Source organism: Camelina sativa, chromosome 2, assembly GCF_030686135.1.
Source record: "Camelina sativa cultivar CO46 ecotype springtype chromosome 2, ASM3068613v1".
In the NCBI taxonomy this organism is placed as follows: Eukaryota; Viridiplantae; Streptophyta; class Magnoliopsida; order Brassicales; family Brassicaceae; genus Camelina; species Camelina sativa.
Genome location: NC_141881.1, coordinates 2,611,571 through 2,624,473, shown reverse-complemented (window position 1 = coordinate 2,624,473; position 12,903 = coordinate 2,611,571). Strand labels below are relative to the sequence as shown.

General features: G+C 33.2%; 2 protein-coding genes and 1 pseudogene across 3 annotated transcripts; all 3 read left to right on the top strand.

The window, feature by feature from the left end:
* Positions 1-2,566: 2,566 nt before the first annotated feature.
* On the top strand, positions 2,567-5,143 carry LOC109126285 (importin subunit alpha-1-like; annotated as a pseudogene). Its single transcript, XR_015575428.1, has 10 exons — positions 2,567-2,732; positions 2,796-2,886; positions 2,970-3,061; positions 3,145-3,285; positions 3,365-3,550; positions 3,644-3,807; positions 3,890-3,968; positions 4,179-4,316; positions 4,438-4,565; positions 4,652-5,143. The product of XR_015575428.1 is annotated as an importin subunit alpha-1-like (transcript).
* A 3,284-nt stretch (positions 5,144-8,427) lies between these two features.
* Positions 8,428-9,681, top strand: LOC147948164 (uncharacterized). Its single transcript, XM_087476682.1, has 3 exons — positions 8,428-8,785; positions 8,890-9,044; positions 9,363-9,681. The coding sequence occupies exons 1-3, from the start codon at positions 8,440-8,442 to the stop codon at positions 9,555-9,557; spliced, it is 696 nt and encodes a 231-aa protein (XP_087332808.1). The 5' UTR covers positions 8,428-8,439; the 3' UTR covers positions 9,558-9,681.
* Positions 9,682-10,870: 1,189 nt separating this feature from the next.
* On the top strand, positions 10,871-12,022 carry LOC104747524 (uncharacterized). Its single transcript, XM_019229636.2, has 3 exons — positions 10,871-11,217; positions 11,299-11,445; positions 11,570-12,022. The coding sequence occupies exons 1-3, from the start codon at positions 10,945-10,947 to the stop codon at positions 11,762-11,764; spliced, it is 615 nt and encodes a 204-aa protein (XP_019085181.1). The 5' UTR covers positions 10,871-10,944; the 3' UTR covers positions 11,765-12,022.
* The last annotated feature ends 881 nt before the right edge of the window (positions 12,023-12,903 follow it).

Genomic DNA, 12,903 nt, shown 5'->3' with positions numbered 1-12,903 from the left:
TATTCTAATTTGCCCTACAGAGAAAATACAACACATGGTTGAATGGGTTAATGACGGAATATGGTACTTTCATGACTATATGAGTCATTTCTACTCTTACTATTATTTTTATTTTATTTTATTATTGTTTACTTTGGATATTAAACATTCATAAACACAAATTATTATTATTGTTTAGAATCTTAAAACACAAACCTACAAAACTATAGTCCGATATTGCTTTCTGTGTAATCCATTACGAACCTACTATCCGATATTGTCCAATATATACCCTCTAACATATCTACTATTCAATATACTCTTTGTCTGTCTGATTTTGTAAGCAGCTATATTATGCAAAGTATGAGATTATATAAAGCGACTGAATTAGTTTATTACCGATTACGTTTTTATTTTAACTTCGATAATAAGATAGATTACCTAACTCAGATAAGAAAAAGGTTAAAAAAAATTTAATCCCGTGCTGTAGCACGGGTTATCCCCTAGTAGTATTTATAAGCCGGACTCATAACAATTGAGTTTTTAGTTTTGTTTCATTTTGATTTGTTAATGTTTAAATATTTGAAATATTAATGCTTTCACCAGTGTTCAAAATTCAAAACAATCCAGCGGTCGAACCGGATTAATGGTCTAAGATTTCTATTAATTTTGTGAACTTCAAACTGGATAAAACCTGTTAAAAACTATTGAAATCCGTTTGAGACAACCAAAAATATAGAAAGGTGGACGTAATTTGTGTTTCGTTCCATTGTGATCCTTACCACTTGTTGATCCTTTGGAGATCTTGGATTTGAGAATGTTGATTACAAACTTATCAATTGCTCTTGATAATATCTTCATCTCTGAGTACCTGACATTCCACTGACTTAATATAATTTGATATATTGATTTACACTCCACAAAAATTATGTTAATAAGGTTAGAATAAGCTTACCTTTGTTTAAACTTAAAACTTATTCGGTCAGATAAAACTTGAGAACACCTTCTCCATTAATAATATTGAATCTAAATAAATAAAAACAGAAGCCGCTAAATATATACTGTATGTAAGAAGAAAAGATGAATAAGAATTATGCTAGACATTTGTTTTTAAAAGTTTACAAATATACTATTTGTTTAAAAGTTTATTTGAAAAACTTACAGTTTATATTCCCAAAACATTTGCAGTTTCACTCCAAATACTGCAGTATATGACTTGGAGGTATGAAAAATATTTTAATCTTGAAATTGACTTTTTTCCAGCACTTTCAGTTTTATATCTAGGTCTGCTTTTCTTTGGAAGAAGTATTGTGTGTTTTTTTTTTTGTGTGAAGAAGTATTGTGTGTTGTTCTAATAGTACTTTACTTTTATAGTCATTATTATCTTGTTACGCTTAAGTTAGATTAATTATGATTTTCCTAAAATTATGGCTGAATGTTTTCTAATATCACGATTTTTAAGCACTATATTAATTTTTCAGTTTCAATTAATTTCTCCACACCTATAAGTACATGATTTTATTATGGAAATATATTAAGTACGATTATTTTTATAGTTAATGATATATAGAATTTAGGTAAAAGTCAATAAATTTGTTAATAGATTTAATTTATATGATATATTATCTTTATTCTTTTGACTTAGTTGTTTTAGAAAGTATTAAATATATGGGATATAGATGTTTTTTTTTTTTTTGTAATTATGCAGACAATTGGATCTGTTTGGCAACATGGATATATGATATAGATTTTTTTTTTCTTTCTTTTTGTACTCCCCAATTAATAGTATAGATTATTGTTTGTCTATTTTTGAATTTGTATTCTTATCGTAGTTCATCAATAATCTTTCATAATGCATCAAAAAAATTTTGTGTTATTTTCTCAAATTGCATCCAAAAATTATGGAGCGTCCTACACCATAGTTGCTTTTTTAAGTGTGATTGGTTTTAAAAATACTGCAATATCTTCTTGGACTTCATCATGAAAGATATATAATAACAACAATTTTTAAAAATTCTGAACTTCTAAATATTTATCATATTCAGTTGGATAATATAGTAAACTATTGATAACCATTATATAACGATAGCCGAAATTATAAATTACGAAAATTCTATAAAAGTATGAATTATAACAAAAGTATCTTATTTTTAATAGAATATTCAAAATTGTGAAAATGAAAAAATCTTTTCATAAATTAATAATTATGAATTAATATTTTTATAAATATCTTTTATTTTTAATATCTTATTTTATTAATTTATTGATAAATTGAAACATCTATAAATTAACAAAATATTGTGATCCCGATCTTGTTAATTTATAGAGGTTTTACTGTACATGACTCTATTGCTAATTCAATTTCTATTGGTAGTACATGATGATTTGTATTAATCATTATATTTTGATTGGTTAACTGTTTTAATTGGTGTGTCAACACCAGAAAGTTCAAGCTGATGTGTCAAACACAAACTCCTCTACTTTTATTGTATTAATTAAATCAAACCAAAACCAAACCGGTATTCAATTATATTAATTGAAGGGTTCCCTTAATTGAAACTAAATCAAACCAGACCGGTTTCTCATAACGATCATCAAAAAGAGGTGGTCAAAGAAGATAAGAGAGATTTCTAGGGTTTCTCTTTCAAGTCTTGTGTATCGCTTGGAAGAGAGGTCAAAGAAGAGAGAAAGCCATGTCGCTGAACCCCGAAGTTAAGGAAGAGGTTCGTCTAAACCCCAAACCGGTTTCTCAGGTTCGTATCACAAGTGATCAAATCAATCTCTGGTTTGGGTTTTGATTGTTATAATTCCTGTAGGTGGACAAAGAGATGATTGATGGTGTTCTGTCAGATGATCCTTCAATACGGTCTGAATACGCTTCCAAGTTCAGAAAGTTTCTTGAACATGGTACAAAATCTGTTTACTTTTCTTGATCTCCATATCTGAATGTTTCTTTTAAGTTTCTTCTTCTTCTTCTTATATATTCCCAGAGAAAAACCCTCCAATTGATAAGATAATAGAGTCTGGAGTTGTGCCTCGTTTCGTTGAGTTTCTTAAGCAGGACGATAACATCGAGCTTCAGGTTTGAAGATAAAAGTTGCTCATCAATTGATTTTTGGTTATTTAATTTGTTCACTAATTCTGATATTCGATGATCGTCGTTAGTTGGATGCTGCTACCGTTCTAAGAATCATTTCTGAAGATGAGAACGCCAACGTGCTAATTGACCACGGTGCTATTCAAATCTTTGTCCATCTTCTTGCTAGTGATGATGCTGCTACTGATAGCTTTCTTCTCCATATGGAGGTATTTTACTTCTTTTAGATACAAATTAATGCGAGAGATATGAGTTGAAATTTTTTATGTTATTTACCATAATCTGCAGGCTACATTGGCACTAGGTAATGCTGCTCGTGCTTCAGTAGAATCCCGTGACTATGTTCTACGGTGTGGTGCATTGAGTCCTCTCTTGGCTCAGCTGCATGAGAATACTGACATTTGGATGCTTAGAACCGCCTCTTATGTTTTGTCAGACTTGTGCTTTGGCCAGCCTCCGCCTCCCTTTTGCTAGGTCTTCTAGCTTCTCTCTCTCTCTCTCTCTCTCCAGGCTTTTGTTTCCTCAGTTTGTATACATTAATAACACACATGGAAACATGATTAACAGATGGAACCTGCACTCTCTGCACTTCAGAGAGTTCTTCACATAAATGATGAACAATTCCTGACAGCTGCTTGTTGGACACTTTTTTTTCTATTTCATGGTCCAAAAGAAAATATCCAGAATTTTATCGATGCTGGTCTTGTCCCAAGACTAGTTCAACTTCTCGGGTTAGTACTTACTCCCAAAACAAAGATTTAAAGCCTTATGTTAAGATAATAAAGGCTGACAATTTTTTTTTTCCTTTTGCAGATACGATTCTCTATCTGTGATTGATTGTGCATTAAGTACCATTATCTATCTAACTAATGGAGTTAATCAGCAGAAAAAAGTATGTTACCTTTAAAAGCACTTCTTCTTGTTGAGTTATCGTTTAATGTATCTTGAATGATCAAATATATTACTACATATACCGGATATTATTAGTTGAGAGGATGCAGTGCTTGGCTGCTTGCATTTGTTATATATTGCTGTGTGTGTACAATGTTACGATTGGATTTTGTAACCAAAAGGCTCTTTGAACATTTTATTTTTTTCTCAGGTTGTGATAGAGTGTGGTGTTTTACCTCTTCTTGCCAACCTGCTTACTCAAGACTATGCTATAAGTTGGAATAACATAAAGAGGGACGCTTGCTGGGCGATTTCAAACATCACTGAAGGCACTGAAGAACAAATTCAGGTGAAAAGTCTTGTGATTGTGAATGTTGCAGATAACATAAAAACAAATTTACGTACCCTTTTGTTGCTATCACTCACTAATTTAATTGTTTTCTATGTGTCTCTCTTTACCCTAATAACAGGCAGTTATTGATGCAAACCTGATTCCAAAGTTGGTCAATTTGGCTCAAAATGCTGAATTTGACATAAAGGAAAAAGCTGTAAGGGCAATTTCAAATGCAGCCTTAGGTGGTTCTCATGATCAAATCAGGTACGTCCATGTCTTCTTCTTTCACTTTTTTAACATGCTCTTATTATTGATCATCACAAGTCACAGTTTCTATTGATGTGTTTTAGATACTTGGTGGAGCAGGGTTGCATAAAGCCTTTATGTGATCACCTGGTATGTCCAGAACCAATAGTCATCTTTAAGTGTCTGTTTGGACTGGAATACATTTTGATGGCCGGAGAGGCAGAGAGGAACATAGGAGGCGTGAACTATTACTCTCAGCAGATCGAAGATGCGGAAGGGCTAGAAAAGATTAAGAACCTGCGACGACATCACGGAAACAATGTGATCTACATTAAGGCTATGCAGATTCTGGAGACATACTGGGCAGAAGGATGATGAGCAGACACAACAACCTCCAAGGTGATGATCTCTGGTCTCTCTGTTGTGAGAGAACCAAGTCCTAAATCCTTTCTAGCGGATTCAACTTCAGTTGAAATGTATAATTAAATGGTAGTACACCAAAAACAAAAACAAAAAACTTTCAAACTGTTGAAAAATATTTATCTACATATGAGATCCCCACACAATCTTGGAATGGAACCATACTAAAAGAGTGAGTCAAGTTCTTTGGTGGAGACTAATCTTTGGCTCCATTGTTACTTTATACGGTACCTTTATTTGGCATTATCCTATAGGGTTTAATTCCGAACCAATTTTTTTGTTTTTTTTTGCTATGGTGTTTTCTCAAATCGCCACTCCCACTTTGTCAAACTACTGCTCTGGCCAGCCTCGGCCTCCCTTTTGCCAGGTGTTTTATCGACGCTCGTCTTGTCCCAAGACTAGTTCAACTTCTCGGGTACTGAAGAAAAAATTTAAAGCCTTCGCTACATGTTTTGATAAAGAAGGCTGACCATTTTGTTTCGTTTGCAGATACGGTGCTCCATGTATGATTGATCCGGCATTAGGTACCATTATGAAGCTAACTGACGGAGACAATCAGCTGACCGAAGTATGTACTTTTATACTCTATATATGTTTCCTTTTAAAACACATCTTTCCGTTGAGTTATCATAATGTCTATTGAATGATTAAATATATCACTATATATACTGATAAATTTAGAGGATGCAGTGCTTGCATTGTTATATATGGCTTGTGTACAATGTTATGATTAGATTTTGTAACCAAAGAACAAAATGCCTAGGCTCTGGATAAACCTCTTTGAACTTATTTTTCTCAGGTTGTGATAGAGAGAGTGGTGTTTTTACCAACCTGCTTACTCTAAACTATGTTCTAATATGGAAAGAAATAAAGAAGGACGCTTGCAGGACGATTTCAAACATCACTGCAGGCACTGAAGAACATATTCAGGTGACAATTTGTTTATTTAAGAATGTTGCAGATAACATAAAAAAGCAAATTTACCCCTTCTGTAGCTATAACTAATTGTTTTCTATCTCTGTCTTCCTTTACCCCTAATGTATATATTAACAGTCACTTATTGATGAAAATTTGATCCAAACATTGGTCATTATAGCTCAAAATGCTGAATATTGACATAAAGGAAGAAGTCGTATGTGCAATTTCGAATGCAACCTCAGGTTGTTCTCATGATCAAATAAAGTACGTATCTCTTATCTTCTCTCTTTTTTTTTCACTTTGTAACATGCTTATTGATCATCAAGTCACAGTGTCCGATCCTGTGGTGTGATTCAGATACTTGGTGGAGCAGGGTTGCATAAGACCTTTATGTGATCTCCTAATATGTCCAGATCCAGTAATCATCTCAGTATGTCTGGATGAACTGGAAATCATTTTGAAGGACGGAGAGGCAGAGAGGAACATAGGAGACGTGAACTATCACTCTGTGCTGATTGAAGATGAGAAAGGGCTAGAAAAGATTCAGAACCTGCAACACCACGAAAGCAATGAGATTCAGAATCTTGCACCTTTGATGGATGGTCAAAACTCCAAAAGTGAGTCGAAGTACTTGGTGTAAGCTTTGGCTCCATTGTTCAAGTTTCTTGGAGTCTGCTTTGAGTTGTTATCTGTGCTAAAAACCAAAGCAGAAGCTTTGCTGATCAAAGAACAATCTTAACGTATTTTTAATATTGTCACTTGTGACTAGGAGATTGACAATTCAACATTACACACACAACAAAAGCTCACTAACTCATTTGGAACCATGCAGAATAAATAGTATATTGTCTGAATCCAATACATTTCTACTTATGGATTTAATAACCAAATGCATCTGATCTAAATATCGACAAACAAACATTTTTATATATACCATAAATTTATCAAGCTTCCATTAATCCATTATCTACAAATTTTAAAAGCTTTTTTTTCTTTTTGCCAGCAATTTTAAAAGCTTATAATTTGTATTTCTACTAGTATTTAACCCGGCCAACAGAAAAATTGTATAATATATTAATAAGGGGTCAAATAGAAAATTTAATGATTTTCTTAATATGTGTGAGAAATCCTAAAATGACACTTAATACGAAATAGAGGGAGTATTTATTATTGTTTTATTAATTTTAAATATATTTTTAATTTAAAAAATTTAAAATTTATATTGTATTTATTTGTTACTCCCTCTGTTTCATATTAAGTGTCATTTTAGCCTGGAAATTTTGTTTCAGAATAAGTGTCACTTTGTATTTCCAATGTAGATGTTTGGTAAATTTTCCAATTTTATCTCTAATAATTCAATGTATTGGCCAACAGAAAAAATTGTATAATATATTAATAAGGGGTCAAATAGAAAATTCAATGATTTTCTTAATATGTGTGAGAAATCCTAAAATGACACTTAATATGAAATAGAGGGAGTATTTATTATTGTTTTATTAATTTTAAATATATAAAATTTTACAAGTATTTGATATAAGTATTCAAATAATATGATTTTTGTAGTGTTTTCAAGGTTTTAACCTGTGTGGTATATGTATAGTCTAGTAATATATTTATCCCCTGCTACACATCTAAAAGTGTTTAAAAAAAATCTGTTGTGTATTATTAAAATTTGAGAGATTTTAGCATCCATAAAAATAGTTTTGGAGATTTAATGGGTTAGAACTTTAATGGGTAGAGTTGTTTTTGGAAAAAAATCGAAATGTATAGATGTTGTTAAGATTTTATGGCAATAAATGTAACAAATGTTGGTCAATTTAAGAAAATTTAGTATTTGAGTTTCTCTGCAATGTTATTTATGAAATTGTTTTAGGGATTAATGTTGTAAAAAAAATTAAATAAGTAAAACTTAAAGGGCATAAAACAAAATGTACTTAAAAAATGTTAATATAGATTATTAAATGATTATGTAAATTACAACACCATGAAACACAATTACACCAATTAAAACATAATGAAAAAAAATAAACATGAACGAGCTCTAGAGAATTATAATGCGAGAAACATTTAAAAGTTAAAACTAAAAAAAAAGTAGTATTGCAAACTGGATTTATATGCATAATTCGATTTGTAAAATAAATAAACTCTTGATTTTAATAGCATTAAGAAATTGATAATTACAATAACACTAGGATTCAAAATATTCTAAAAGAAAGATTTAAAAATATATCATTCAGACCTACCAAAAATATATCATTCAGTAACACCATAATTTTAAAGAAACTGTAAAACGGTGTATTGAATAAATCTAAGAATCTGTCACATTCGACTGTTCAATACCCCCGGAATAAAATCGAACATAATACAAAAAGACAGCCTTCGTTGACCAGATTGGAATGGCAGTTGCGTGAAAATAACAATTTCTAAAGGGCAGAAAGTAATTGCCGGATATAAAAATCTAATATAAATACGCAGACGAGACGACGATAGAAGATACAATATATTTTGGCTCGGAGCAGAGAGGGAACGAATTAGGGTTGTTTACTCGATCATCATGGTTCTTTATCAATGCGCAGACGAGACGACGATAGAAGATACAATGGACGCATCATCTACTTCAATGGTTGTCACTTCTTTCCTAACAAAGCCTAAGGCTGAGTTCGACCCGGAAGAGGAGGATGAAGAGAGCGATGGTGAGAAAGAAGAAGGGAAAGCCAAAACAGAGGAGCCTAAGGCGAGAATAGATTACTTGAAGGCACAGGAATGGGATGTGGACAGCTTCGATGGTTTAGAGTATTATTCCTCTCCGGAGCCGATACTTTCCTCCTCCGATGAGGAACTTTTCACCGAAAAAGAGATGGAACACTATCGCATCTTTAAACGCCAGATGATTGAGAGTACGTCTTCCTATATAGTGCTTTGCGTTTTTGTTTTTTGAGCTAATTAAAATTCTTGAAACTTTGTGGATTAAATAGATGGTGATAACGTGTGTGTGTGGTGGTTTAGGGATTTTACGGGGATCCTAAGCTTAGGCCCTTTGATCACTACAGAGGAATAAAACCAATGGGCTTGGAGTGGGAAGCGCTTACGGATAAAGACTTTCGCGGCTTCTTTGAAGAGTTGGTCTATTTTTGTCTCCTAAAACTCAACCAAGACCAGGTTACTAATCTCTCTCTCTCTCTCTCACTCACCCTTCATACTTGTTTAGATGGGGTATAGCTTAGTCTGAATCAAGAAAACAAATCTCCATTCTCTTAGACGATCGAACTAAAGGTCTGACTCTCTTAGAGATCTCAGATTGGTATTTTTTTCTGAGCTTGAGGATTCAGTCTTTTAGGTTATCTTTTTGGTGTGTTGACAATGGCAATGGTTACAAGCTTCTTAGAAGTAATAGTGTTCTGTTTTGGAATTTTCAACCCTGAAAAGTGTTAAGCCCAAGCTTGGCACTAACATTTTTATTTTTCATTGTTGTTCTAGGATTCGAATGTGGAGTTCGTTGAAGTTGTGAGAGGTTATTATCGCGCAGGACCGAGATCAAAGTCATACATTACATTTATGGCCAGGGAGAAGCCTGATGGACCTCTTGTGGAGTATCAAGCCAAGTGCATGGTTACTTTGGACAGAAAGAGACATCCCATCCTCTGTAGACCCACTCCTACTCCATTGCCTTGATACCAAACTTGTTCAAGGTATGGGTTATAGGTTTCTCTTAGCCAACTTTTGTTTTGCTCTGTCTAGGCTCAAACATGTTTAGAGAAACTTCATAGATTCTTTTTGCCGTCGAAGCTTTGCAATATTGCACGGTGCTTGTCATGTAGAATATATAGATGTATTACGATGTGAGGAAAAAACAAAAAAGAATGACCTTGGCAAAAATGTCCTTTTCTCGGGAATTTTGGAATGAAAGTTATAGAGTTATAATGGCAACCTTTGTAGAGTTATAAATCTACGATCACTTTACCAAAAAAAAAAAATGTATGATCACACTAACCCATTTGAGTATACAATAGACAACGATGGTATACTTGTTGAGAAATCTAGTTAAACAATAGTTGTTCCATTCAACCATTTTTGTTACATTGTCTAACGAGGAACAAAATGGAACAAAGAAAAAAAGAACAAATATTTAGAAAAAAATTTTAAATAAATAAAAAATAATATTTTGCTGATAATATTTAAATATTATAATATAACAGTTTTTATATTTTCACAATGTATTGACAGAATTTTTATTTTTCTGATAATTCATGTTAAATTAATCTTAATGTTTTATTAGAAAATCGTATGAATAGTAAAATAAATTTAAGAGATGTTTATATTTTAAATAAAAACTAAAAAAATATTTAAAATTAGTCTTACAGTTTTATTGTAGGTTAATATTAATTATTAATATTTAACATAAAATATATATATTTAATTCACTAATTTTATTTTAAAATCAAATGTAAAATTCAATTTTTTTTTTGGTAGTGGTGTAATTTATTAAATAAAATAAAAACTCAAACACGAATAAGCCTCGGAACCATAGTTCCTTGGCCATCATCGTTTACAACAGACTCTAAACTTGGCGGATACGACTCCAAGAATTGAAAACCTACAGGTAAAGTAAAAGCATATCGAGTTAAACCATCCGCGAGATGGTTCGCTTCTTTATACATATGCGAGATATGGACTATTCAGTTTCTTGTTAAGAAGTCATGGCATAAACGTACCAGGAAAGATAGAGGATGAGCGTCAGCAATCCCTGTCTTCAAAAATCCCACCACCAACTCATTATATACATTAAAAGTAATTTTTGTAAGGGAATGTTAATGTGAATGTGAATTTGAATTATATAATATTCAAAAATTTATTAAAAGAGGAATTCAAATCGTTCATAATAAAAAAAAAATGGAATGGCATTTGGGTAAATATAACACATTTTCTGGCCTGAAGGTAAATTGAAGGACGGCCTAATATCATCGACTCGATTAGTCCTGCTCGAAGATATTTTTAGTTTTCACTTCCCCAAATTCAACTTGTGAGTTTTCTAGGGTTTACGCTATCGATCACCATCACCATGGTTCTCAAACCATGCGTACTCGAGACGACGAAGACAGAAGGAGACTCGAGGATTGAAGAAGGCAGTGATGGCAAAGTCAAAATTGAGGAGCGTCGCGATACTAAAGCTGATAATGACATCCTAAAGGCGCCTGAATGGGATGTGGACAGCTTCGACGGTTTAGAGTATTATTCGTCTTCGGATCCCGCCTCCAATGAGCAGCTTTCATCTGACGAGTTGGAGGCTTTGAAAAACTACAACATCGTCAAACGCCAGCTGATCGACAGCAAGGTACCCTTCATCTTTCTTTTGAATTATGAGTTATATATGAAAATTGAGATGGTGTGATTTTTGATTTCTAGTACAATGTAGGGATTTTACTTGGATCCAGACCGTAGGCATCTGTACAAAAGCATCTGTACTACAAGTTTGGACCGGATTGCACTTTGGGGCAAAACCTTTCGTGACTACTGGGAAGAGATGGTACATGTCTGTCTCCAGAAACACAACCAAGACAAGGCTAGTTCCTTTTCTCTCTTCTTCTTTTGGGTTTGTTTTAATATGTTTGTCATTCACCGTTTATAATGCTTTAGATGGGTAGCTAAGCCTTATGATTGTTTTTTTTTTTTGTATGTGGTTCTAGGTGTGTAATGTGGAGTTCGTTGAAGTTGTGAGAGGTAATTATCGCGGAGGACCGAGATCAAAGTCATACATTACGTTTATGGCTAGGGAGAAGCCGGATGGACCTCTTGTGGAGTATCAAGCTAAGTGTATGGTTACTTTGAACAGAAAGAGGCATCCCATCCTATGTAGACCGGCTCCTACACCAAAGCCTTGAAACCAAACTTGTTTAAAGTAGGGGTTGCTCTTAGGTCTTAGCCAGTTCAGATTTTCTGTGTCCATGCTCAAACGTGATTAGATATATGTATGTCATAATGTGGTTGAATCTGAAGATTTTATATTCTGATCTTCAGACAAGAGATGATTCTATAGGAAAATGTACAACGTAAACTATATTGTTTGAATATGTGGATGATGGGTTCAATTTCCGGCATTTTTTGTTCGACTTAACCAAATGCAAACCGTATTATACGTTGCAAGCTTTCCATCTGCCTATCACTACAAGAAATTAGAGTATTGATAATTTGATAGCATTACAATATAGTGTTTTATGTCTTTTTTGCTATATTTGATATATACCCCTTAGTTTTAGATAGCGGTTGCTAAAATCTAAACGCTATGTTTTACTGGTCATATTTTAGTTTTAAGAATATATATTTTTTTTTAATTGTAGTATACATAGCATTGGTATTTTGAAAACGCTATGCATAGTAGAGGCGGAAAAATAAATCTAATTTTTCGCTAAGGACTTGGTGAAAAAATAGAACGGCTAACAAATTTTCATTCTCCCTCTCACTCCATTGTTTCACTTCTCAAGCTTTTTTCTTAGATCTCTGTCCAGATTCTCAAGCTTTTTCTCACACTCGTTTACTTTTTCCTTATCAATTCCCCAGATTTAGAACCAGGCTTCTCATCCGATGAAATCCTTACGAGATGAATCATCTTCTTCTTCTCCATATAACAAAACCCTAGTTACGCCTTCTTTAGTAAATCCATATTTTTATCATGTTGTTTCTCTCCCTCTCACTCTTCCTTTTGAAATCGATCCCAAGCCACCGTCGAAGTAAGAGAGATTGGAATTCGAAACCCTAGCCACCATCGCATAGATCTCTCTTCGCCTCTGCTAGATCTGTTCGTTATGTATGGTTAAATCTGAGGTAATTACATACTTGCATGTCTTCGTTTCACTTTAATCTCTTAGCTATGAGTTTGGTCTTTTGAAATTATATCGGAAGGTCTCGCTTGCAGATTTAGAGATCCCCGTACAAGTCTCTTGTTTCTTCCGAGTGTGGGATTGATTTCAAGAAGAACATTGAGAAAGGGGTTTTTCTGTGGTTAGGTTCAGTGAGATTATGT